The 27319-nt window shown below is 51.4% G+C and overlaps 1 protein-coding gene and 1 long non-coding RNA gene across 2 annotated transcripts in view; one reads left to right on the top strand and one right to left on the bottom strand.

The window, feature by feature from the left end:
* LOC122548091 (somatostatin-1A-like) overlaps nt 1–6578 on the top strand; it is a 36869-nt gene extending 30291 nt beyond the window's left edge. The window contains exons 2-3 of the mRNA XM_043686652.2: nt 3138–3285; nt 6214–6578. Coding sequence (XP_043542587.2) covers nt 3138–3285; nt 6214–6396 — 331 coding nt within the window. The 3' untranslated portion in view covers nt 6397–6578. The remainder of the gene's footprint in view (nt 1–3137; nt 3286–6213) is intronic.
* Nucleotides 6579–9904: 3326 nt separating this feature from the next.
* LOC148136866 (uncharacterized) overlaps nt 9905–27319 on the bottom strand; it is a 32325-nt gene continuing 14910 nt past the window's right edge. Inside the window, exons 2-3 of the long non-coding RNA XR_015754369.1 lie at nt 13552–13744; nt 9905–10499 (exon numbers count right to left, since the gene is read on the bottom strand). This is a non-coding gene — a long non-coding RNA (uncharacterized LOC148136866). The remainder of the gene's footprint in view (nt 10500–13551; nt 13745–27319) is intronic.

Raw genomic sequence — 27319 nt, 5'->3', positions numbered from 1 at the left:
CAGGTGGAGCTGTTTCACTGCCCTGCAGTCCCCAGGAGGATCTGTGTCCTTGTGCTCTGGATCCTTAGTTGAGATTTGCCTTCACCCAATTCCCAGGTGGTGCTGTGTCCATAACTTGTTCTTTTTTCCGAAGTGTTAGCTGTTCCCCCATGCATTCCCTGAGTGGAGCTCCGGAACAGATTAACGGAAGTGGAGCCCATGAGTGTAGAAACCCGAAGTGTAACAGCTGGCTGCTTTTCCAGTCTGGCTGGAAATCAGGTAGACAGCTCCTTCCTGGTGAAGGTGTGGCCTGTTGCAGCTGCTTCAACCACCCCAGTCCTTGGAAAACCACAGGTACTATAATGATGTGATCGGACAGTGGTCCCCTTCCAAGACAAGCAGCTCACAGGCCCATCGCAATCAGGGTTAGCTGCCAGAGGCTGAAAGAAAGCCACAGGGAAGGAGTTTGTTTTGGGGACAGTGTGGTCATCGCTTCCCAACCAGTTTTGAAGGTCTGACAAAGGAGTGAGATCTCGCAGGAGCACCGACCACCCTCTCCTTGTTTCTGCACCTCCAACATGACAGGAGGAACAGGCGAGACCCTACACTCTCAGGACTCGTCATCTGTCTCCGACACGGCGGCACAGTGGTTAGCACTGCTGCTTCACAGCACCAGAGTCCCGGGTTCAATTCCCGCCTCAGGCAACTGTCTGTGTGGAGTTTGCACGTTCTCCCCGTGTCTGTGTAGGTTTCCTCCCACAGTCCAAAACTGTGCAGGTTAGGTGAATTGGCCATGCTCGATTGCCCATCGTGTTAGGTGAAGGGGTAAACGTAGGGGAATGGGTCTGGGTGGGTTGCTCTTCAGCGGGTAGGTGTAGTCTTGTTGGGCCGAAGGGCCTGTTTCCACACTGTAAGTAATCTAATCTAACTGTGGGATCTTGCTGTGTATAAATAGACCACTGCATTATAATGGGGTATCAACTGGAATGCTGTATTCAAAGTGTCCTTCACTGACTGGGATTATGAAGGCTGTCACTCCCATATTTTTCTGGGAATTGTTTCTCAAGTCAGTGATCAATCATTTACACAGACCAAATACTTCATGTACAGGCCATTTCTGAAATGATGCGCATTTGCCATTCCCGGACAGAGATCATTTTCCTTTTAAATCAAAGATGTCATTGCCTGAGGCTGGTTGAGATTTGCAGTGAAAACAAAACTGAAATGAATGAAATGATATTTCCAGAGGCCATCGCTGAGCTTAGTTTGGACAACACTTGGGTTCAGTTGGCATGTTTTACATTGACGGGGGCAGATTGCTGATGTTTGTACATTTTCCTGGTTTCACTGTCTGCAGTATTTCCAGATATTTCAGTGACTCCTGCTGAATATTGTCAAATGGTTAATGACAAATCACTGCAGGGAATGAATACTGAGGATCTGAATAAATCCATATTGTCAGTCAGACGTTTTAACCGATTTAGAGGGGAACTCCCAGTGAGCCCTGGGTTAGGGGGGATTCCTGATCACTGTCCCAGTGAGCCCTGGGTTAGGGGGGATTCCTGATCACTGTCCCAGTGAGCCCTGGGTTAGGGGGGATTCCTGATCACTGTCCCAGTGAAGCCTGGGTTAGGGGAGATTCCTGATCACTGTCCCAGTGAGCCCTGGGTTAGTGAGGATTCCTGATCACTGTCCCAGTGAGCCCTGGGTTAGGGAGGGTTCCTGATCACTGTCCCAGTGAGCCCTGGGTTAGGGAGGATTCATGATCACTGTCCCAGTGAGCCCTGGGTTAGGGAGGGTTCCTGATCACTGTCCCAGTGAGCCCTGGGTTAGGGAGGGTTCCTGATCACTGTCCCAGTGAGCCCTGGGTTAGGAAGGATTCCTGATCACTGTTCCAGTGAGGCCTGGGTTCGGGAGGATTCCTGATCACTGTCCCAGTGAGGCCTGGGTTAGGGAGGATTCCTGATCACTGTCCCAGTGAGGCCTGGGTTAGGGTGGGTTCCTGATCACTGTCCCAGTGAGCCCTGGGTTAGGGAGGATTCCTGATCACTGTCCCAGTGAGCCCTGGGTTAGGGAGGATTCCTGATCGCTGCCCCAGTGAGCCCTGGGTTAGGGTGGGTTCCTGATCACTGTCCCAGTGAGCCCTGGGTTCGGGGGGATTCCTGATCACTGTCCCAGTGAGCCCTGGATGAGGGAGGATTCCTAATCATTGTCCCAGTGAGCCCTGGGGTAAGGAGGGTTCCTGATCCCTGTCCCAGTGAGCCCTGGGTTAGGGGGGATTCCTGATCTCTGTCCCAGTGAGCCCTGGGGTAGGGAGGGTTCCTGATCACTGTTCCAGTGAGCCCTGGGGTAGGGAGGGTTCCTGATCACTGTCCCAGTGAGCCCTGGTGTAGGGAGGATTCCTGACTACTGTCCCAGTGAGTCCTGGGTTTGGGAGGGTTCCTGACCACTGTCCCAGTGAGGCCTGGGTTAGGGAGGGGACCTGATCCCTGTCCCAGTGAGGCCTGGGTTAGGGAGGGGTCCTGATCCCTGTCCCAGTGAGCCCTGGGTTAGGGGGGATTCCTGATCACTGTCCCAGTGAGCCCTGGATTAGGGGGGATTCCTGATCACTGTCCCAGTGAGCCCTGGGTTAGGGGGGATTCCTGATCACTGTCCCAGTGAGCCCTGGGTTAGGGGGGATTCCTGATCACTGTCCCAGTGAGCCCTGGGTTAGGGGGGATTCCTGATCACTGTCCCAGTGACCCCTGGCTCTCACCTGGAGTGGCCTATTGGAGTGAGTGTTGGAAAGTCTTTGGAATTGCCTGTATTCAACTTCCAGGTGACAATGAAAAATACTCTCAGGTTGTCATAGATCGGGGGATGCGCGTTGGTCGAGCTAGAAATTGGAACTAAAAGCGAAACATATTTCAGTCCATTGAGCGAAGAGGCTTTGATTGGTGCTTTGACTGCCCAATGAAATTGTAGCACCACTCATATGGCAATTAAATGCGGGGGCTTTGTTTGTGATGACGTTATCACTGCCTGTCGTGAGAGGTATATAAACCGATAAAAGTGAAGGGATGACAGTTAGCTGGAAGAGTGACACAGAGAAGCTCATCTCTCGTCTGTAGGAGCTGGCCAGAGTTTTCTAAGTCTTTGCCATCTCCATCTAAACACAGAAATTCACTGCTCGAGATGTCAAGTTCACAGACTCGCCTGCTCCTCACTCTGATCTCCGTCGCTCTGCTACTGCTGAGGAGTTCAGGAACAGCCAGAGGGGAGGGTTTGCCCGACATATTACAGGAGATGAACCCTGAGGGGAAAGAGGTAAGGAAAACTTCACTCTCTCCTTCCCCAATTCAAATCTCCGTCGTGCCCCAATGGTATGGATTAATCTTACGTCCTGCACTCTGAATTATCTCCACTAAACGCAAAGTTCAACTCTTCAAAATAACCTAACGTCTTGTTTTATTCATCTTATATTTTATATTAGCATGTGCTCTGGAGGTGAAATATGAGAGGGATCTGGATTGATATCAGTAGAGATACAGTCAGTAAGACAGGGCTCTGGAGGGAGACGGCTTACTGAGTGACAGTGTGAGGGAGCTGGATTAACATCAGGAGAGATACAGTCAGTAAGACAGGGCTCTGAGGGGGAGAGGGCTTACTGAGTGACAATGTGAGGGAGTGGGATTAACATCAGGAGAGATACAGTCAGTAAGACAGGGCTCTGAGGGGGAGAGGGCTTACTGAGTGACAATGTGAGGGAGTGGGATTAACATCAGGAGAGATACAGTCAGTAAGACAGGGCTCTGAGGGGAGAGAGCTTACTGAGGGACAGTGTGAGGGAGGGGGATTAACATCAGGAGAGATACAGTCAGTAAGACATGGCTCTGGGGGGAGAGGGTTTACTGAGGGACAGTGTGAGGGAGCAGGATTAACATCAGGAGAGATACAGAAAGTAAGACGGGGCTCTGGAGGGAGAGGGCTTACTGAGTGACAGTGTGAGGGAGTGGGATTAACATCAGGAGAGATACAGTCAGTAAGACAGGGCTCTGGGGGGAGAGGGCTTACTGAGTGACAGTATGAGGGAGCTGGGTTAGCACCAGTAGCGATACAGTCAGTTTGAAATGTTAAAAATGTGAAATTAGCCACCCTGAATGTGGCACTCAGTTCCCCAGTAATTCACTTTGAATGCAGCCCTTTAAAAGCTACTGAAGAGTACAGAGAAGTTGTAATAAATCAGTGAGTAGGAGGTTAAAGGTTGCTGGGTGTAGGTGAAAGTTTCAAGAACGTGGGGGAAAACACGTTTCATTGAGGGAACAGGGATAAACCTCAATTTGAAAGCAAAAATGGAGGCAAAAAGAAACGTATGGGATGGGAAATGTGGTCGTATGAGAGGAATATTGGAGAGATGCTAGAGGTTTCATATCGAAATGAAAAGAGGAGAACAGAAATAGCCCAGATAGAACACATAGCTGTATTCCTGATGTGACACATATATCCCAGTGTGGGTGACTCCCTCGATCACCCTCTCTCTGTCCTTTTCTCCTGACCTTGCTCTCTCTGTTTCTCCTCTCTGAGTTAGGGAGTTGTGGAATATATTCAAAGTTTCCAGCACAAATTCCAGGCTGTCAGTCATGGTGCAATATTAAAGGAGGGCCGCATTGTCAGAGGGTCAGTGCTGAGGGAGTGGGCACTGTCGGAGGGTCAGTGCTGAGGGAGGGCCACACTGTCAGAGGGTCAGTGCTGAAGGAGTGCCGCACTGTTGGAGGGTCAGTGCTGAGGGAGGGCCACACTGTCGGAGGGTCAGTGCTGAGGGAGGGCCGCACTGTCAGAGGGTCAGTGCTGAGGGAGTGGGCACTGTCGGAAGGTCAGTGCTGAGGGAGGGCCACACTGTCAGAGGGTCAGTGCTGAGGGAGTGCCGCACTGTTGGAGGGTCAGTGCTGAGGGAGGGCCGTACTGTCAGAGGGTCGGTACTAAGGGAGTGCCGCACTGTCAGAGGGTCAGTGCTGAGGGAGTGCCGCACTGTTGGAGGGTCAGTGCTGAGGGAACGCCGCACTGTCGGAGGGTCATCACTGAGGGAGTGGCCACTATCGGAAGGTCAGTGCAGAGGGTGTGCTGCACTGATGGAGGGTCAGTGCAGAGGGTGTGCTGCACTGATGGAGGGTCAGTGCTGAGGGAGTGGACACTGTGGGTGGATCAGTGCTAAGGAATGCCGCACTGTCGGAGGCTCAGTGCTGAGGGAGTGGGCACTGTTGGAGGGTCATCGCTGAGGGAATACCACACTGTCAGCGGGTCAGTGCTCAGGGAATTCCATATTGTCAGATGGTCAGTGCTGAGGGAGCACCGCACTGTTGAAGGGTCAGTGCTGAGGGAGTGGACAGTGTCAGAGGGCCAGTGCTGAGGGAGTGGGCACTGTTGGAGGGTCAGTGCTGAGGGAGTGGGCACTGTTGGAGGGTCAGTGCTGAGGGAGTGGGCAGTGTCAGAAGGTCAGTGCTGAGGGAACACCGTACTGTCGGAGGGTCAGTGCTGAGGGATTGGGCACTGTCAGAGGGTCAGTGCTGAGGGATTGGGCACTGTCAGAGGGTCAGTGCTGTGGGAGTGCCGCACTGTCGGAGGGTCAGTGCTGAGGGTGTGGGCACTGTCGGAGGGTCAGTGCTGAGGGAGTGGGCACTGTTGGAGGGTCAGTGCTGAGGGAGTGCCGCACTGGCGGAGGGTCAGTGCTGAGGGTGTGGGCACTGTCGGAGGGTCAGTGCTGAGGGTGTGGGCACTGTCGGAGGGTCAGTGCTGAGGGAGTGGGCACTGTCGGAGGGTCAGTGCTGAGGGAGTGCCGCACTGTCGGAGGGGCAGTGCTGAGGGTGTGGGCACTGTCGGAGGGTCAGTGCTGAGGGTGTGCCACAGTATTGGAGGGTCAGTGCTGAGGGAATCTATCTTCTTTGGGATCCCCCATCTACCCTGTCAGGTTGGTAACAGCCGATGGTGGAGGAAGAGCTCGGCAGAGTTCTCCCACGTGTCCTGAGGCCAATGTTTGTTTATCTTTCACCCAATCTCTCCAAAACCAAACAGATGCGGGTCGTTCTGCAAGGGGCTAATTGTGGGATCTCACTGTGCCACATTTCCTACAGTGACGGGAGGCTGGGGGGGGGGTGGTTGTGGAAGCACTGTACTGGCCGGGCAGCCAGCGGGGGGACGTGCCAGGCGCTACGATAGTGAATGCCAAGCCGCTTGATTGCTGTGTCCCTGTGTCGCTAGGAGCTGTCCAGGACTGTGGTGCTGAAACTCCTGACTGAGCTCCTCCGGGGCGACAGGCCGGCGCTGCCCCGCTTCGAGAGACGTGGCCTCGGGCAGGAGCAGATGGTTCGTCGGTGGAACTCCCCACGGGACCGCAAGGCCGGCTGCAAGAACTTCTTCTGGAAAACCTTCACGTCCTGTTAACCCAAGATCCCTGAGACCAGAGTTCACCAACACCGACATCCTCAACCAAATCTGCAAAGCTCCTCTCCCTTCTCCCTCGCATTGTTCCCACGTCTGGATTCATTCCTTGTCTTGTGTTGTAAATTATGAATTCATTTCCACTATGAATGGATGTCACGCAGTAAAATAAACTTTTCTTGCACACCCCACTAAGCTAATGCCTTCTATTTGATCTCTGTGTGGAATCCGCACCCAGTAATGTCACAGGCTCAACTCCCAACACTTTAGCTGATCCCAGGCAGAGACAGCACCGTTAATGATCCACTCCAGAGAAAGATAGATAACTAAGGAGTGAAATGATTCCCAGTCCCATTCCCCCACCACACCGTTTGACTTTGAGAGGGGTGGTGGATATTGGTGGTTATACATCAGGGTCGTGCACAGCTCAGTGCGGACATTTACTCAGTCCCTGAAGGAGCAGCTGTTTTATTGCAAGTCAGACTCACTACAGCCAGGGAGTAAAGATCTTTCGCAAAATGTTCAAACTACACAACTGCCTTTCTTGAAAACTAACTCACAAACAGATAATTTCTAATCCCTAGGGGGATGAGATTTTGCAGTGTGTCACTTTAAAAGTGGTTTGCCAAGTAAATTGGGTGGGGGGCGGGGGAGGAAGTAATCACACATTTTCTCAAATGTTGGTGTGGAGCTTTAGTCACTTTTTACATCAGCAGTTGGGATTAGGGAATCTTCATGAATCTAACACAATGCTGACCAGTTTCTCCGGCTCTTGGTGTATTGGAAGTATTTACAAGTCAAAGGACAGCTTGCTGGTTGTGTCACAAACACATGTTCCCTCACACGTCAAGAACACCGCTGCCTCACAGCGCCAGGGACTCAGGTTCGATTCCAGCCTCGGGTGACTGTGTGGCGTTTGCACATTCTCCCCGTGTCTGTGTGGGTTTCCTCCGGGTGCTCCGGTTTCCTCCCACATTCACAAAGATGTGCGGGTTAGGTGAATTGGCCAGGCTAAATTGCCTGCAGTATGAGGTGCATTAGTCAGTGGGAAATGGGTTTGGGTGGGTTACTCTTCGGAGTGTGGACTTGTTGGGCCGAATGGCCTGTTTCCACACTGTAGGGAATCTAATCTAAAACTGGAGTGAGACTTGAACCAAGACCTTTCAGCTCAGAGGCAGGGACACTAGCCATCGTGTGAAAAATTGTCCCCTCATCCGATGCCAAAACTAACAATACACCAATGATTTTCCAAAATTCAGGAATTGTTTCCTTGGATTTCCCATTTTCTCAGTCTATCCCTCCTGCTCCCTTAAACAGAGCGAGGGTTTACCCGTCAGTGGAAGGTCAGGGTGGGGAACTGAGATTGGAGACTGAGACCAGGACAGGCTTTTCTGACACAAGTCAGTAGGGCCCTGGGGAGGATACAACTTGTCAAATAAAACCAGCTGAGCTCCTTCGGGGAGATTCACAAAGGCCGCAGACAAGGACGTGCCTGTGGAATTATTTCCATGGATTTCCAGAAGGCATTTGGGCAAAGTTCCACACGAGAGGCTGTTAACCGAAGTAAGGGCAGGCAGAACTGCAGGCACGCTGGTTTTGGTCTTTCACAGGGAGTCAGCAATGGGTTGGTCAGGACAGCATTCATCCCTAAATGCCCCGGGAAAAGCAGGCACTGAGCTGTCTTCTGGAATCATGGCTATCTTCAGGGTGTGGGTACACCGAGGGGTTTCCCCCAGTGACAGGGAAGGAGCAGTTCAGGGTATTCTATCCAGTCAGGTGGTAGCATTTGCATCTACACATAAACATGTAGGTTAGGAGCAGGAATATATCGTTTTGTCCCTCAGGCTTGCTCTGTCAATTCATCACATCACCTGGAATTTTATTGTAACCTCAAATCCACCTACTCCACACAACCTTTCACCTCCTTGCTTGTTAAGAACATACCTACCTCTGCCTTTAAAAAACTCCCAAAGTCTCTGCTCCCACCACCTTTTCAGGAAAGAGAGACAATAAAGCCATCTTTGTATCTACTTTTTAAATGGATGGCCCTTATTTTGAATTGTTTACCCACAAGAAAAGGCGTCCTCTCCCCATCCATGTTGTCAAAGGTACCTCAGGATCTTATATGATTCAGTCAAGTTGCCTTTTACACTTCTAAACTCAATGGAGCCCAGCCAATACAACCAAGACACCCCACCTATTCCAGTATTAGCCTGGTAAAACTTCCAAATTGATTCCAATAGATTTACACCCTTGTTTGAACAAGGAGATCAGTACCGTGCACAATATTCAAGACATCGTCTTCCCAGTGTCCTGTTTAACTGAAGCATAACCCTCCTACTTTCATTTTCAATTCCCTTCACAAAAAAATAACATTCATAGAATCCCAACAGTGTGGAAGCAGGCCATTCAGCCCACACTAGCCCTCTGAAGAGCATCCTACCCAGACCCACCCCTATCCCCATGACCCTGCATTTCCCATGGCTAACCCACACACTATGGGACAATTTAGCCTGGCCAATCCACCCTAACCTGCACATCTTTGGACTGTGGGAGGAAACCAGAGTACCCAGAGGAAACCCACACAGACACAGGGAGAATGTGCAAACTCCACACAGACAGTCGCCCAAGGCTGGAATCGAACCAGGGTCCCTGGTGCTGTGAGGCAGTAGCGCTAACCAGTAAACCACCCCTAATAGTATAGTCACTTTCCTAATTACTTGCTGTTCTTGCAGACTAACCTTTTGTGATTCATGCATGAGGGTCTTCAGATCCCTCTGTGACTCAAGAGTTCTGCAACCTTTCACCACTTAAATATATTTTTCACTTTATGCTAAAATGGATAATTTCCCAGTTTCCCACATTATGCTCTATTTGCTAGACCATAAAGAGATTGCAGGGTATGGGTAAAACAAGAGTAACCCTTTGTAATCTCTCTATATTTGCTTTATAATTTAATTTCCTACCTACATTTGTGACCTCAGCAAAGTTAGCCATCACATCTACTGGCCCTTTATCCATGTCATTTGGATAAATCATACACGGTTACAGCCTCAGCACTGCTCTCCCACCATTCCATCTCGTCAACCAGAATAAGACCCATTTACGTCCACTCTCTGCTTTCTATCAACCAGCCAGTCTTTCACTTATGCCACCTTGTTATCCCTAAACACTTTATTTTCTGCAGTAAATGCAGCACCTTGTCAAATGCTTTCTGCAAACTCCAAAGGGTTTATTAGACCATGCTCTGACATTTCCCTGGTGATTCTAATTTTCTTTAATTCCTGTCCACCTTCCATTTCCTAACTTACAGCAATTTCTGGAATATTATTTGTATTTTCTACGGTGAGGAGTGAAATTTAAAAAACTTATTCAGTTCATCTAACTCCTCCTTATTTCCATTATTAATTCCCTGGACTCATATCCTAAATGAATTCTTTTTCTTTTTGAGTATCTATAGAAACTCTTACTATCTGTTTTAATATTTCTAGCTCTTGTACTCTAATTTGACTCTCCTTCTTAATCTTTCAGACTTTGTAAAAATCCTCTGAACTGCCACTAACCTTTGTACAATGATATGCTTCATTTTAATGTTCTTGGCTCACCAGAGATAGCAGATCCTTCATTTAGAAAGTCTCTTTCTCATTGGAATGAGAAATTCTCTTCTATGTGTTCTGAAATGTCCACTCAAAGGTCTGCCACAGCATCTGATTGACATGGCCCTTAATTGAATTTGCCAGCTCACTTTAGCGAGCTGTTTTCATGCCTTTGTAATTGTCTTTATTTAAGTTTCAAAATCTAGTCTTGGACCCATTCCTCTCTCCCTCAAACTGAATGTAAATTTTAATCACATCAACTGAGAGGCTTTTCATTATGAAATTGTTCATTAGTCCCAGCTCATTACTCAATGCTAAGTGTAGCATAGCCAGCTCTCTGGTCAACTCCAGAAACTATCCCCAAAACATTCTATGATGCGGGAGCATAATCTTGGAACTCCCTCTGTATCTACACAGACTGCAGTGGTTCAAGAAGATAAGTCACGACCACATGCTCCAGACAGCGAGGGCTGGGCAATAAATATTCATCCAGCCAGCAGCACCCTCATCCTATGGATAAATACAAACAAGTAGTGAGCAGGTACTTCAACTAATTTAAAAAGACAGATGGAATGTTAGTCATCACTCCAAAGGGATTGGGTGCAAGGGCAGGGAGTGATGTTAGTTTGATTACAAATCCGGTCACAGTGGGACAATTTCCCACGGCCAATCCACCCTAACCTGCACATCCCTGGGCACTATGGGACAATTTCCCATGGCCAATCCACCCTAACCTACACATCCCTGGGCACTATGGGACAACTTCCCATGGTCAATCCACTCTAACCTGCACATCCCTGGACACTAGGGGACAATATCCCATGGCCGATCCACCCTAACCTACACATCCCTGGGCACTGTGGGACAATTTCCCATGTCTAATCCACCCTAACCTACACTTCCCTGGGCACTATGGGACAATTTCACTTGGCCAATCCACCCTATTCTGCACATCCGTGGACACTACGGGACAATTTCCCACGGCCAATCCACCCTAACCTGCACGTCCCTGGGCAATGTGGGACAATTTCCCATGGCCAATCCACCCTAACCTGCACATCCCTCGACACTACGGGACAATTACCCTTGGCCAATCCACCCTAACCTGCACATCCCTGGACACTATGGAACAATTTCCCATGGCCAATCCACCCTAACCTGCACATCCCTGGACACTACGGGACAATTTCCCATGGCCAATCCACCCTAACCTGCACATCCCTGGACACTACGGGACAATTTCCCACGGCCAATCCACCCTAACCTGCACATCCCTGGACACTACGGGACAATTTCCCACGGCCAATCCACATTAACCTGCACATCCCTGGGCACTATGGGACAATTTCCCATGACCACTCCAACCTAACCTGCACATCCCTGGACACTATGGGACAATTTCCCTTGGCCAATCCACCCTAACCTGCACATCCCTGGACACTACAGGACAATTTCCCATGGCCAATCCACCCTAACCTGCACATCCCTGGACACTACGGGACAATTTCCCTTGGCCAATCCACCCTAACCTGCACATTCCTGGGCACTATGGGTCAATTTCCCATGGCCAATCCACCCTAACCTGCACATCCCTGGACTCTATGGAACAATTTCCCATGGCCAATCCACCCTAACCTGCACATCCCTGGACACTACGGGACAATTTCCCATGGCCAATCCACCCTAACCTGCACATCCCTGGACACTACGGGACAATTTCCCACGGCCAATCCACCCTAACCTGCACATCCCTGGACACTACGGGACAATTTCCCATGGCCAATCCACCCTAATCTGCGCATCCCTGGACACTATGGGACAATTTCCCATGGCCAATCCACCCTAATCTGTGCATCCCTGGACACTATGGGACAATTTCCCATGGCCAATCCACCCTAATCTGCACATTCCTGGGCACTATGGGACAATTTCCCCATGGCCAACCAGCACGACGTAGAACAGTCCATCTTCCGTAGTTACACCGACAACACCCCGTGCTGGCCCATTACCTGCCATCGACCTCGTCATTTCCAACTTCCGCCAAGGCATTAACCGCTTCAACCTGTCTACCCCCCTCCCCCACTCCAGCCTCTCACCCTCACAATGCGCAGCCCTCCAATCCCTCTGCTCCAATCCCAACCTCACCATCAAACCAGCGGATAAAGGGGGTGCAGTGGTAATGTGGTGCACTGACCTCTACACTGCTGAAGCCAAACGCCAACTCGAGGACACCTCTTCCTACTGCCCCCTCGATCATGACCCCACCCCCCATCACCAAACCATCATCTCCCAGACCATACAGAACCTCATCACCTCAGGAGATCTCCCACCCACAGTTTCCAACCTCATAGTCCGGGAACCCCGCACTGTCCGGTTCTACCTCCTTCCCAAGATCCACAAGCCTGACCACCCTGGCCGACCCATTGTCTCAGCATGCTCCTGCCCCACTGAACTCATCTCTACCTACCTCAACACTGTCCTATCTCCCCTAGTCCAGGAACTCCCCACATACGTTTGAGACACCACCCACGCCCTCCACCTCCTCGAAGACTTCAGTTTTCCCGGCCCCCAACGCCTGATCTTCACCATGGATATCCAATCCCTCTACACCTCCATCCGCCATGACCAGGGCCTCCAAGCCCTCTGTTTTTTCCTCTCCAGACGTCCCCAACAGTACCCTTCCACCGACACACTCATTCATTTGGCCAAACTGTTCCTCACCCTCAACAATTTTTCCTTCCAATCCTCCCACTTCCTCCAGACCAAAGGGGTAGCCATGGGCACACGTATGGGCCCCAGCTATGTCTGTCTCTTTGTTGGCTACGTAGAGCAGTTGATCTTCCGTAATTACATCGGCACCACTCCCCACCTCTTCCTCCGCTACATTGATGACTGCATTGGCGCCACCTCGTGCTCCTGTGAGGAGGTTGAGCAATTCATCAACTTCACCAACACATTCCACCCTGACCTTAAATTTACCTGGACCATCTCTGACACCTCCCTCCCCTTCCTGGACCTCTCTATCTCCATTAATGACGACCGACTTGACACCGACATTTTTTACAAACCCACCGACTCCCACAGCTACCTGGATTACACCTCTTCCCACCCTACCTCCTGCAAAAATGCCATCCCGTATTCCCAATTCCTCCGTCTCTGCCGTATCTGCTCCCAGGAGGACCAGTTCCATCACAGAACACACCAGATGGCCTCCTTCTTTAGAGATCACAATTTCCCTTCCCATGTGGTTTAAGATGCCCTCCAACGCATCTCGTCCACATCCCGCACCTCCGCCCTCAGACCCCACCCCTCCAACTGTAACAAGGACAGAATGCCCCTGGTGATCACCTTCCACCCTACCAACCTTCGCATAAACCAAATCATCTGCCGACATTTCCGCCACCTCCAAACAGACCCCACCACCAGGGATATAGTTCCCTCCCCACCCCTTTCCGCCTTCCGCAAAGATCGTTCCCTCCGTGACTACCTGGTCAGGTCCACGCCCCCCCTACAACCCACCCTCCCATCCTGGCACCGTCCCCTGCCACACCTCCTCCCTCACCTCTATCCAAGGCCCTAAAGGAGCCTTCCACATCCATCAAAGTTTCACCTGCACATCTTTGGATTGTGGGAGGAAACCCACATGCAGACACGGGGAAGATGTGCAAACTCCGCACATTCAGTTGCCCGAGGCTGGAATCGAACTTGAGTCCCTGGTGCTGTGAGGCAGCAGTGCTAACCACTGAGCCACAGTGCTGCGAATAGAGAGACAGATTTGAAGAATCATTTTTTTTCTCTTTTCTTTCATGGGACTGGGGTTCCATTAGCTACCCATTCCTGATTTCCCAGGCCACATCACCAGAATAAACCATCTTGCTCCTAGTCTGGAGTTCCATTGGAGGCCGAACCAGATAAGGACAGCGGTTTCTCTTCCTGCTGAGTGAACCAGGTGGGTTTAAGTTGGGATAAGGACGTACATGCTTTGAAAACAAAATTGAGAAATGGAAGTGTGGATTATCAAGGGGCTAGGTTTTATCGCTCAAAGGAACAATGAAACGGTGTGGTGCTCCCTTATTGGCTCCACAAGGCCATGTATGCTTTTGGGAGAAACACTATTTGAGATTTTCTTTTGATCCAAACCGTCACCAGGTGTCTTTCTATTAAAAAGTAAGAATCTGCCCAGTAACAGCTTCTGGGTTGGTTCTGGGGAGGCAGTTTGACACAGGACGGGGCTGCCTTGTTTCACTCCAGGATGAGAAAGCTACTTTTGAAACGTAACTTGCAAATTCTTCCGAAACAGCCCACGGTGGGCTCTGACGGTGGGAGAGCAGCTCCCCGAAACATCCTGCAGAAAGGGAGTACCCAGCCAGCTCCCCAAAGCTTAAAGCAGCTGTCTCCTGCCCTCCCCTCCCCACTCCTGGCACATCCTCTCCTCTTGAACAATGCCTCTGGGATCCTGCTGTGCGCTTGCATCATGCAGCCAGTCTGTGAATGCATCAGTAACCCTGGGGGTTAGGCAGCTGTTTGCAGTATGTTGGATGGCCTACTCTCACAGTAGTGCTTTCACTACGACAATACTGCCTGATTGGGGTCAGACTGCAGAGACTTCACTATCTTTCTTCTGAATAAAGCTCCTGTGTTTCATTCACAGCTCCCACAGACACCGCTGTTTATCTGGGAAATCATTCCTTGCTCGGCTTCTCACTGAGTCCCTCTCACCCCTTTCCCAGCTGTCAGTTAACCCTCTCAGTGCCAATTTGTTCCAATCTCCCCTTCCCCCTTTCACGGTGCCCACTGTCAGCACCACCAACTCTATTCATTGGGGTACCCTGTCCTGGTCCTCTGGTCAGGCCAGAAAATAGCTGCAAAAACAGCTATTCAACTGCAGGAACATCATAATACACACATACACACACACACATATACACACACACACATCCATCCACACCCACAGGCATGCATCCTCACACACAGATACCCACACACTCACACGCACACACACATGCACACACACAGATGCACGCACACTCACACATAGACAAACACACACAGAGACACACTCATGTACACACAGACACACACACCCTCGCACACACCCACATACTCACACGCACATGCACACACACAGACACATGCACACTCACACACAGACACAAACACACACAGAGACACACTCATGTACACACAGACACACACACAATCACACAGACACACTCACACGCTCACACACAGACACACTCTCACACACATACACACAGACACTCACACTCACAGACATGCACACACACACTCACACGCACACACAGACGCACATTTACTCACACAGACACAACCACACACACACTCAAACACACACCCATATGCACACACACAGACTCACATGCACTCACACACACACACACGCAAACAGACACACACACACACACAGACACACACACACAGACAGACACACACATATTTCAGGAGGCCAGTGATTGGGGGAGAGCGAAATTCTGTCCCCACATGGCCTTTTGCAGGAACATTGACATGTATCCCTTTCCCATCCTGGAATTAGAAGTTGTTTTATTATTCTCAAAGTAGGTCAGTGAAAAGTTTACCAGTTGCCAGCTGAGGTACAAAGGTACCTCGGTACAAATTCTTCAGGTCACATTACGAGGGGAAAGAATTACAAGACTGAAGTATGAGAAGTTCAGATGAAGAGTCCTCATCCTGATGTGATGGCATGGGGAGGCTGGCATCTCACTCAGTTACCCTGAAAGACTCCTTCAGAAATCGCACACTGACTGTGCGTCACTCCAAAGACAGTCTGGGGAAGTGTCATCAGACTTCGATTCAAGAAAAAGCTTCACACAGGGACTGCATGCTGTTAGAAACTTTCAACCATTCGCAAACTCCAGGAAACGTTCAGTCTATTTGCCTCAAAATTCATTAACACAACACACATCAATACCTCCCCCCATGTCCCTCACCTTTCCGTACTGACATCGGGATACCTGCTCCAAGTCCGTCAGTACCGAGCTTCTTGTGGATTCATTCTCCTTCTCTTTCCCCAACATGATATCAAACATTCCACATGGGACTGTCCCCCAGTGAGAGTCAGTGCGTGTGTGTGGGACTGCATCCCAGTGAGAGTCAGTGCGTGCGACTGTACCCCAGTGAGAGTCAGTGTGTGTGTGTGTGTGTGTGTGTGGGACTGTACCCCAGTCAGAGTCAGTGTGTGTGTTTGACTGTACTCCAGTGAGAGTCAGTGTGTGTGTGTGGGGGGGACTGTATCCCAGTGAGAGTCAGTGTGTGTGTGTGAGTGACTGTAACAGTGAGAGTCAGTGTGTGTGTGTGAGTGACTGTAACAGTGAGAGTCAGTGTGTGTGTGGGGGGGGGGACTGTACCCCAGTGAGAGTCAGTGTGTGTGTGTGTGAGTGACTGTAACAGTGAGAGTCAGTGTGTGTGTGGGGGGGGGACTGTACTCCAGTGAGAGTCAGTGTGCGTGTGTGTAGGACTGTACCCCAGTGTGAATCTGTGTGTGTGTGTGGGACCGCATCCCAGTGAGAGTCAGTGTGTGTGTGTGTGGGACTGAACCCCAATGTGAGTCTGTGTGTGTGTGTGTGTGTGGGTGGGACTGCATCCCAGTGAGAGTCAGTGTGTGTGTGTGTGTGGGACTGTACCCCAGTCAGAGTCAGTGTGTGTGTATGTGTTTGTGTGGGACTGTACCCCAGTCAGAGTCAGTGTGTGTGTTTGACTGTACTCCAGTGAGAGTCAGTGTGTGTGGGACTGTACCCCAGTGAGAGTCTATGTGTGTGTGTGAGAGACTGTAACAGTGACAGTCAGTGTGTGTGTGTGGGGGACTGTACTCCAGTGAGAGTCAGTGTGTGTGTGTGTGTGTCAGACTGTACCCCAGTGAGAGTCAGTGTGAGTGTGTATGTGGGACTGCATCCCAGTGAGAGTCAGTGTGTGTGTGTGTGGGACTGTACCCCAATGTGAGTCTGTGTGTGTGGGTGGGACTGCATCCCAGTGAGAGTCAGTGTGTGTGTGTATGTGGGACTGTACCCCAGTGAGAGTCAGTGTGTGTGTGTGTGTGTCAGACTGTACCCCAGTGAGAGTCAGTGTGAGTGTGTATGTGGGACTGCATCCCAGTGAGAGTCAGTGTGTGTGTGTGTGGGACTGTACCCCAGTGAGAGTCAGTGTGTGTGTGTGTGTGTGTGACTGTACCCCAGTCAGAGTCAGTGTGTGTGTTTGACTGCACGCCAGTCAGAGTCAGTGTGTGTATGGTGGGGGGACTGTACCCCAGTGAGAGTCAGTGTATGTGTGTGTGTGTGTGTGTGATGTAACAGTGAGAGTCAGTGTGTGTGTGTGGGACTGTACTCCAGTGAGAGTCAGTGTGCGTGTGTGTGGGACTGTACCCCAGTGTGAGTCTGTGTGTGTGTGTGGGGGGGGGGGGGACTACATCCCAGTGAGAGTCAGTGTGTGTGTGTGTGTGTGTGGGACTGTACCCCAGTGAGAGTCAGTGGGTGTGTGTGTGGGACTGTACCCCAGTCAGAGTCAGTGTGTGTGTTTGACTGTACTCCAGTGAGAGTCAGTGTGTGTGTGTGAGGGGGACTGTATCCCAGTGAGAGTCAGTGTGTGTGTGTGAGTGACTGTAACAGTGAGAGTCAGTGTGTGTGTGTGAGTGACTGTAACAGTGAGAGTCAGTGTGTGTGTGGGGGGGGGACTGTACCCCAGTGAGAGTCAGTGTGTGTGTGTGAGTGACTGTAACAGTGAGAGTCAGTGTGTGTGTGTGTGGGACTGTACTCCAGTGAGAGTCAGTGTGCGTGTGTGTAGGACTGTACCCCAGTGTGAATCTGTGTGTGTGTGTGGGACCGCATCCCAGTGAGAGTAAGTGTGTGTGTGTGTGGGACTGAACCCCAATGTGAGTCTGTGTGTGTGTGTGTGTGGGTGGGACTGCATCCCAGTGAGAGTCAGTGTGTGTGTGTGTGTTTGTGTGGGACTGTACCCCAGTCAGAGTCAGTGTGTGTGTTTGTGTGGGACTGTACCCCAGTCAGAGTCAGTGTGTGTGTTTGACTGTACTCCAGTGAGAGTCAGTGTGTGTGTGTGTGTGTGTGTGGGACTGTACCCCAGTGAGAGTCTATGTGTGTGTGTGAGAGACTGTAACAGTGACAGTCAGTGTGTGTGTGGGGGGGACTGTACTCCAGTGAGAGTCAGTGTGCGTGTGTGTGGGACTGTACCCCAATGTGAGTCTGTGTGTGTGTGTGTGTGGGTGGGACTGCATCCCAGTGAGAGTCAGTGTGTGTGTGTGTGTGTGTGTGTGTGTCAGACTGTACCCCAGTGAGAGTCAGTGTGAGTGTGTATGTGGGACTGCATCCCAGTGAGAGTCAGTGTGTGTGTGTGTGGGACTGTACCCCAGTGAGAGTCAGTGTGTGTGTGTGTGTGTGTGACTGTACCCCAGTCAGAGTCAGTGTGTGTGTTTGACTGCACGCCAGTCAGAGTCAGTGTGTGTATGGTGGGGGGACTGTACCCCAGTGAGAGTCAGTGTATGTGTGTGTGTGATGTAACAGTGAGAGTCAGTGTGTGTGTGTGGGACTGTACTCCAGTGAGAGTCAGTGTGCGTGTGTGTGGGACTGTACCCCAGTGTGAGTCTGTGTGTGTGTGTGTGTGGGGGGGGTGGGTGGGGGGGACTACATCCCAGTGAGAGTCAGTGGGTGTGTGTGTGTGTGTGTGTGGGACTGTACCCCAGTCAGAGTCAGTGTGTGTGTGTGGGAGTGTACCCCAGTCAGAGTCAGTGTGTGTGTGGGACTGTACCCCAGTGAGAGTGTGTGTGTGTGTGTGTGTGTGTGAGAATGACTGTAACAGTGAGAGTCAGTGTGTGCTTGTGTGGGACTGTACTCCAGTGAGAGTCAGTGTGCATGTGTGTGGGACTGTACCCCAGTGTGAGTCTGTGTGTGTGTGTTTGTGTGTGTGTGTGTGTGTGTGTGTGTGGGACTGCATCCCAGTGAGAGTCAGTGTGTGTGTGTGTATGTGGGACTATACCCCAATGAGAGTCAGTGTGTGTGTGTGTGGGACTGTACCCCAATGAGAGTCAGTGTGTGTGTGTGTGGGACTGTACCCCAATGAGAGTCAGTGTGTGTGTGTGTGGGACTGCATCCCAGTGAGAGTAAGTGTGTGTGTGTGTGGGATTGTACCCCAGTGAGAGTCAGTGTGTGTGTGTGTCTGTGTGACTGTAACAGTGAGAGTCTGTGTGTGTATGTGGGACTGTACCCCAGTGAGTGTCTCTGACATGATGGACTGCCTTTGGGGAATCAGGAGGTGAGTTACTCACTGCACAATTCTTAACTGCTGACCTGCTCTTGTAGCTGCTGAGTTTCTGTGGTGAGTCCAGTTGAGTTTCTGCTCAATGGTAAGCCCCAGGATGTTGATAGTGGGGAAGTCTGTGACGGTAAGACCGTTTAATGTCCAGGGGGCAATGGTTAGATGGTATTACATTCACATTTTCTCTATTTCTTATCCAGATGGACTCAGATGATGTCAGTGGGAGTTAGTGGCGGGGGGGGGGGGGGGGGGGGGGGGTGGGAGGTGGGCAGGACATTCACTGTGTTTTGGGGAAACAAGAGGTTGAATTGGACACACACCTTGAGGGATGGCTTTGTAGAGGAATGCAGTCAGCTCCCCTGAACAGCAGACCCCACACTTAATGACAGTGAGGGTCCTGCATAAGTCAGAGATTGTGGGAGAGAGGGTGTCAATGGGGTTCCAGCCTGCACTTCAGGACTGGCCTTGTACGGGGGGTAAGGTGTTCAAATCCCTGTGTCTGTCCAGTTCAGCCTGCGATATCGCCAGTGCAGGAGAGCTCAGCTTTAATCAGGTTCAGAGAGTAACTACCATCATTTCGGAAATGTTAATTGTGGCCACAGGCAAGGATTAGCCTCGTCATTAGTGTCAACTCCTTCAACTCATTAGCGACAAACACAGAGCAGAACTCTTCTGAAGATTGGAGAGGAGAGGGGATCAGCTGTGGGTGCGGCCCTGAAATCTGCCCCCACCCCCAGTGTTCAGGAGTCAGTCCCTCAGAGTCAGAAATATCTGGGTTCAAACCCCACTCTACGGGCGTCAGAAATACAGCACTGGGAGAGTGGGCACAGTCGGAGGGTCAGTGCTGAGGGAGTGGGCACTGTCGGAGGGTCAGTGCTGAGGGAGTAGGCACTGTCGGAGGGTCAGTGCTGAGGGAGTGGGCACTGTCGGAGGGTCAGTGCTGAGGGAGTGCCGCACTGTCAGAGGGTCAGTGCTGAGGGAGTAGGCACTGTCGGAGGGTCAGTGCTGAGGGAGTGGGCACTGTCGGAGGGTCAGTGCTGAGGGAGTAGGCAGTATCGGAGGGTCAGTGCTGAGGGAGTGAGCACTGTCAGAGGGTCAGTGCTGAGGATGTAGGCACTGTCGGAGGGTCAGTGCTGAGGGAGTGGGCACTGTCAGTGGGTCAGTGTTGAGGGAGCAGACATTGTCGGAGGGTCAGTGCTGAGGAAGCAGGCACTGTTGGAGGGTCAGTGCTGAGGGAGTGGGCACTGTCTGATGGTCAGCGCTGAGGGAGCAGACACGATCAGAGGGTCAGTGCTGAGGGAGTGGGCACTGTCGGAGGGTCAGTGCTGAGGGAGCTGACACTGTCGGAGGGTCAGTGCTGAGGGAGCGGGCACTATCAGTGGGTCAGTGCTGAGGGAGCGGGCACTGTCAGAGGGTCAGTGCTGAGGAAGCAGGTACTGTCGGAGGGTCAGTGCTGAGGGAGTGGGCACTATCTGATGGTGAGCGCTGAGGGATAGACAGTATCAGAGGGTCAGTGCTGAGGGAGCAGACACTGTCAGAGGGTCACTGCTAAGGGAGTGGGCACTGTCAGAGGGTCACTGCTAAGGGAGTGGGCACTGTCGGAGGGTCAGTGCTGAGGGAGCGGGCACTGTCAGTGGGTCAGTGCTAAGGGAGTGGGCACTGTCAGAGGGTCACTGCTAAGGGAGTGGGCACTGTCGGAGGGTCAGTGCTGAGGGAGCGGGCACTGTCAGTGGGTCAGTGCTAAGGGAGTGGGCACTGTCAGAGGGTCACTGCTAAGGGAGTGGGCACTGTCGGAGGGTCAGTGCTGAGGGAGCGGGCACTGTCAGTGGGTCAGTGCTGAGGGAGTGGGCACTGACAGAGGGTCAGTGCTGAGGGAGTGGGCACTGTCAGAGAATCAGTGCTGAGGGAGTGGGCATTATCAGTGGGTCAGTGGTGGGGGAGCGGACACTGTCAGAGGGTCAGTGCTGAGGGAGCGCCAGTCCCTACACCCCTCCTTACCTCTGTAACCCCCTCCGGCCCCTACACCCCCTCCCTATCTCTGTACCACCTCCAGCCCCTACACCCCCTCCCTATCTCTGTAACCCCCTCCAGCCCCTACACCACCCTCCCTATCTCTGTAACCCCCTCCAGACCCTACACCCCTCTCCTTATCTCTGTAACCTCCTCCAGCCCCTACACCCCCTCCCTATATCTGTCACCCCCTCCAGCCCCTACACCCCCGACCTATCTCTGTCACTCCCTCCACCCCCTCCCTATTTCTGTCACCTCCTCCAGCCCCTACATACCCTCCCTATCTCAGTCACACCCTCCATCCCCTACACCCCCTCCCTATCTCTGTAACCCCATCCAGCCCCTACACCCCCTCCCTGTCTCTGTAACCCTCTCCAGCCCCTACACCCCTCCCTATCTCTGTACCCCTTCCAGCCCCTACACCCCCTCCCTATCCCTGTAACCCCCTCCAGCCCCTACACCCCTCCCTATCTCCATAACCCTCCCCAGGCCCCTACACACCCTCCCTATCTCTGTAACCCTCTCCAGCCCCTACACCCCTCCCTATCTCTGTACCCCTTCCAGCCCCTACACCCCCTCCCTATCCCTGTAACCCCCTCCAGCCCCTACACCCCTCCCTATCTCCATAACCCTCCCCAGGCCCCTACACCCCCTCCCTATCTCTGTAACCCCCTCCAGCCCCTACACTCCCACCCTATCTCCGTAACCCCCTCCACACCCTACACCCCTCCCTATCTCTGTAACTCCCTCCAGACCCTACACCCCTCCCTATCTCTGTAACCCCCTCCAGCCCCTACACCCCCTCCCTATCTCTGTAACCCCTTCCAGCCCCTACACTCCCTCCCTATCTCCATACCCCATCCAGCCCCTACACCCCCTCCCTGTCTCTGTAACCCCATCCAGCCCCTACACCCCCTCCCTGCCTCTGTAACCCCCTCCAGCCCCTACACCCCCTCCCTATTTCTGTAACCCCCTCCAGCTCCTACACCCCCTCCCTATCTCTGTAACCCCTTCCAGTCCCTACACCCCCTCCCTATCTCTGTAACCCCTTCCAGTCCCTACACCCCCTCCCTATCTCTGTTACCCCTTCCAGTGCCTTCACCCCCTCCCAATCTCTGTAACTCCCTCCGGCCCCTACACCCCCTCCCTATCTCTGTCACCCCATCCAGCCCCTACACCCCCTCCCTATTCCTGTCACCCCCTCTGACCCCTACACCTCCTCCCTATCTCTGTCACTTCCTCCAGCCGCTACAGCCCTCCCTATCTCTGTAACCCCCTCCAGCCCCTACACTACCTCCCTATCTCTGTAACTCCCTCCGGCCCCTACACCCCCTCCCTATCTCTGTCACCCCCTCCGGCCCCTACACTCCCTCCCTATCTCTGTCACACCCTCTGACCCCTACACCTCCTCCCTATCTCTGTCACCCCCTCCATCCCCTCCCTATCTCTGTCACGCCCTCCATCCCCTACCCCCCTCCCTATCTCTGTAACCTCCTCCAGCCCCTACATCCCCTCCCTATCTCTGTAACCCCCTCCAGTCCCTACATCCCCTCCCTATTTCTGTAACCCCCTCCAGCCCCTACATCCCCTCCCTATCTCTGTAACCCCCTCCAGCCCCTACATCCCCTCCCTATCTCTGTAACCCCCTCCAGCCCCTACATCCCCTCCCTATCTCTGTAACCTCCTCCAGCCCCTACATCCCCTCCCTATCTCTGTAACCCCCTCCAATTCCAGCCCCCTTTACCATCCCCCGATTCCCCATCGCTCCCCCGTTGGGGACAGTGCCTTCAGTTGCCTGGACCCTGATCTCTGGAACCCCTTCCCTAAACCCTCTCCGTCTCTCTCTCTCTCTCTCTCTCTCTCTCTCTCCCTCTCTCTCTCTGTCTCTCCCTCTGCTCCTTAAAGATGTTCCTGACAGTCCAACATTTTATCTAAGCTTTGGATTGTGTGCCTGCAGTCCTGAGCAATGGGTGCTGGGTGACAAATTGTGTTTTTAGCACATTCGGTTCATTTGAAAGGTGCTATATGAATTCATGTTTATCTCCATCAGAGAGAATCAATGAATTGGAGAATATAGACAATCAGAAATGACTAATGAAAGTGTGGGGGTGCTGCATTTCATCACATCGAGAAAAACAACCAAAATGAGCTTTAATTAAACGATTATCTGAGATGCGAACAATTCAGTCTGACAAAAACCTTCACACAAATGAGAGCCAATCATTTGGCATTATCATCAAAACCCTCGCGAAAGGTTAGAACCATGAGGGGTGCGTTCCACGCAGAATTGTCTCAATCTCCACGTTAACCAGAACAGTCAGCCATTACCTACAGAGGTCACTATGGATACATCCCCATCTGCCAAACTCCTACACACACACACACACACACACACACTGACTCTCACTGGGGTACAGTCCCCCACGCACACACACACACTGACTGTCACTGGGGTACAGTCCCACACACACTGACTCTGACTGGGGTACAGTCCAACACACACACACTGTCACTGGGGTACAGTCTCACACACACACACACTGACTCTCACTGGAGTACAGTCCCACACACACACACACACTGACTCTCACTGGAATACAGTCCCACACACACACACATTGACTTTCACTGGGGTACAGTCCCACACACACACACACTGACTCTCACTGGGGTACAGTCCCACACACACACAGACTCTCACTGGGATACAGTTGTACATACACACACACTGATACACACTAACACAAAGCAGATGATTGTGCTATGTTGTCAATGGATTCAGAGAGAGGTATTTTTATATCAGCCTGTTCTGAGATGTAAAGACACATCTCTGGTACCGGTGGGACCCTAAACCTGGCTTCAAGTCCAGAAGTAGGGATACTACCCTTGCACATCAAGAGTGCCCAAGCATTGGGTATGGACGTGCTGTACAATGCAGATTTTCCCCCTGCCTTTTCTCATGAGTTAGTCATCCGTCCTGACCAGGGTTTGGTGAAGACTGGATCATGAGATGGTTTTAAAATTGACCTGGAGGATTTCTTTGTGGCAGTCGGTAAAGTGGATGAGGCATTTGGGATTGGGCCTGGACTTTGGAGGAAGGGAGCGGGTGGTTCTATAGGACTGGAGAATTGCAAGCATTAAACCTTAGCTCACAAGCAGCTTTTAAGATCCACCCAAATTTTACAGACCAGTTCGTTTCACTGTGGTCAGATCTGAAAGGACCGTGGATGCTGCAAATCAGAAACAAACACAGAAATTGCTGGAAAAGCTCAGCAGGTCTGGCAGCGGCTCGGAGCGAGAGAAAGCAGAGTTAACGTTTTGGGTCCACTGACCCCCAGAGTTCTGAAAGAGGGTGCGAAATGTTAACTCCGCTTTCTCTCTTTCACAGATGCTCCCCGACCTGCTGAGCTTTTCCAGCAATTTCTGTTTAACTTTGGTGACGGGGAAATGCTTAAACACAATTACTCTGAATTAATAGTTCATTCTGAAACGTCAGTATGGATTGGTTAAAGGACAGTAGATGGGGGTGATGCTGTAGAGAACTTCCACAAAAAAAACATTCAAAATAATATCACACACTGGGCTTGTGAGCAAAGGCACAGCTCCAAACTAAAACTGACAGTCTTACCTTGGAGACACAACGATAAGAATCAGAGAGTAATGGTTTTTATCAGGTATTTTCAGGGTGACCAAAACCTGGGGCAATATCTCATAGTTTCCAAATCTGACTGCATGCTCTCTCCTCCACCCCCCCAACAACTTCCTGTCTCTCAGCGACAGGTCAATAGAATTACAGTGAACTTGATACTGGTTTTAGACCAGTCAGTTCGCCACAAAATCAGATTCTTCACTCAAACTGAATCTCAGCGTCACTGTATCGCAGACAATCTGATTATGTCTCTGTCACAACTCCTCCAGTCTCTGCAAATTTCCTCTTCCGTCTGGTGACCTGCCTCTGAATGTCTGATCAGATCTCTCTTTACTTTTCATTCTTTCTATCTGACGTACCGACACTCTCCCTCTCCCTCTCTCTCCCTCTTTCAGTCCCTCTCCATCTCTCTCATTTTCCCTCTCCAATTCCCTCACCATCTAAGTCCTGGTTCATCCCTCTCTATCTTTCATTCTCCCTCCCTCTCTCTTTCAGTCCTTCTCAATCTCTCTCTCTCTCCCTCTATCCCTCTTCTGCTATCTCTCTGCCACTCTCTCTCTGGGATTCTCTATTGTTTGTGTCTCTGCAGTGGGGAATAACCCAATCTATTCTGTCAGGTACTGGGAATAACAGACAAAAACAGCTCATCAGCTTCCAACCTCAGCGATTATTATATCAATTGAAAATGGCAGGATGCTTTGGCCCAGCAGAAAACTCCTCCTGCAATATGTGGGAAACCAGTCCCTTCCAATCTCCACATTGACCCAGGATGTGGGAAGTGTATTCCCAATTTCCCAGATGGAGCACTTGGAGCAGTGGATAGACTCTCCATGGGGCTGGGAATGTGCATGTTCAGTGAGTTGGTCATGCCACCAGTAAGGGCTCCGTAGACAGGGATGAGTCAGAAGATATGTAAGTGAAGGCAGGAATACCCTGTGGCCATTCCCCTCACAGACGGGGTCTCCCATTTTGGATACTATCAGAGGGCATGCCGTCTCGGGGCACAGTAGCAGTGGGATCAGGGGCACCACACCTGGCACTGGTGTGTAGCAGGGAGGGTCGGAGTGTGGGGGAGCAGCAGAATGCTAGGGGGCTCCCTAGTCAGGGGCACACACAGGCATGACCCTGGCCACGAGTGAGTGCATGGCCTCCCTGTGCCCTGGGTCAAGGATGTCTCTGAGCAGGCGCAGGATATTTTGAGCACTCAGAGCTCAGAGTCCACACTGGTACCAACGACACCAGCAGGAAGGGTGATGAAGTCTTGCAAATGGAACTTAAAGGGAGGATATTAAAATCGTCCCTCCTGGTGCTGTCATCTCCCCGTGCTTCTGAAACAGGAAGCTAACAGGGTAAGGCTAGAGAGCTGGGGTAGGAGGGAAGAGATCCAGACACCTGGATCATTAGGATCTCTTCCAGAACAGCCGGGAGGGACAGAGGCAGGGAGGTTTGCTCGAGTCACTTAAACAAGTGTGACAGTGGGGAGGGAACCAGAGCAGGAGGTCAGCGAGTGGAACGACTGAGGGGCAAAATCAAGCAAGTTCAGTTGGAGCAAAAGGGAAAGGGCCAGGTTAATGAGCACAGAGTGCTGAGCTGACTGAAGCCTATTTATTTTAATGCATAGGCTGGAAGGCAAGTGGAAGCAGGATTAGGGATTACAGTGGGAACCTGGTGGAGGGAGGGGCAGCTCAATGCTCCAGGGTTTCGATGTGTCAGGCGCAACAGAGAGGGAGCTGAAAGGGCTGTGTCTCTGATGATCCTATGGCTTTAAGAGATGTGTTTTGTCCTGGTTTGGTTTTTTTGAAGACAGAGGTTGCCAGCTCTCTATTCGACCCCAATAAAGAGTTTGTGAAGGTTTTTAGTTGAAGTTGGAACGATAGCCTCAGCTCCGACAGAGCCAGGATTTTTAGTTTTGGCTTTTCAGCCGTGTTGCTGGGGTCTTGAAGCTGGATTTGGAAGCCCCATGACATCTCTCCCTGATAATCCCCTCTCTGTCTCTCTCAGAGTTTCCTCTCGATTATTTTTCCCTCCTGGATTGGAGAATTTCCCGTGATACACTCTGTTTTTCTGAATCTGCCTTTGTCAAGGATGTGTCCGTGGGGTGTTACTACAAGGAACAGTTCCTGCTTAGTAGTTAAATAATGTATTATTCTGTTCAGTTTTTCAATCGAGTAACGTTATTCCAATTTCCTTTTCCTTTTGTTTCTTTTAACCATTGTGTCGGAATAAAGTGGGATTTGCTTCAAGCTGGGGAGCTTGACCAATCAAATTACACCTGCAACTCAACGTCTTACACATACCTTTAAAATTTAAAATAAACATTCTTAGATTAGATTAGATAATTCTGGTCGACACTACCTTTTCAATATATTTT

Source organism: Chiloscyllium plagiosum, unplaced genomic scaffold, assembly GCF_037043375.1.
Source record: "Chiloscyllium plagiosum isolate Xiang-an unplaced genomic scaffold, Cpla_swu_hap1 HiC_scaffold_44, whole genome shotgun sequence".
Lineage (NCBI taxonomy): Eukaryota > Metazoa > Chordata > Chondrichthyes > Orectolobiformes > Hemiscylliidae > Chiloscyllium > Chiloscyllium plagiosum.
Note: the sequence above shows the minus strand (reverse complement) of the source record. Positions and strands in the feature narration are given on the sequence as shown.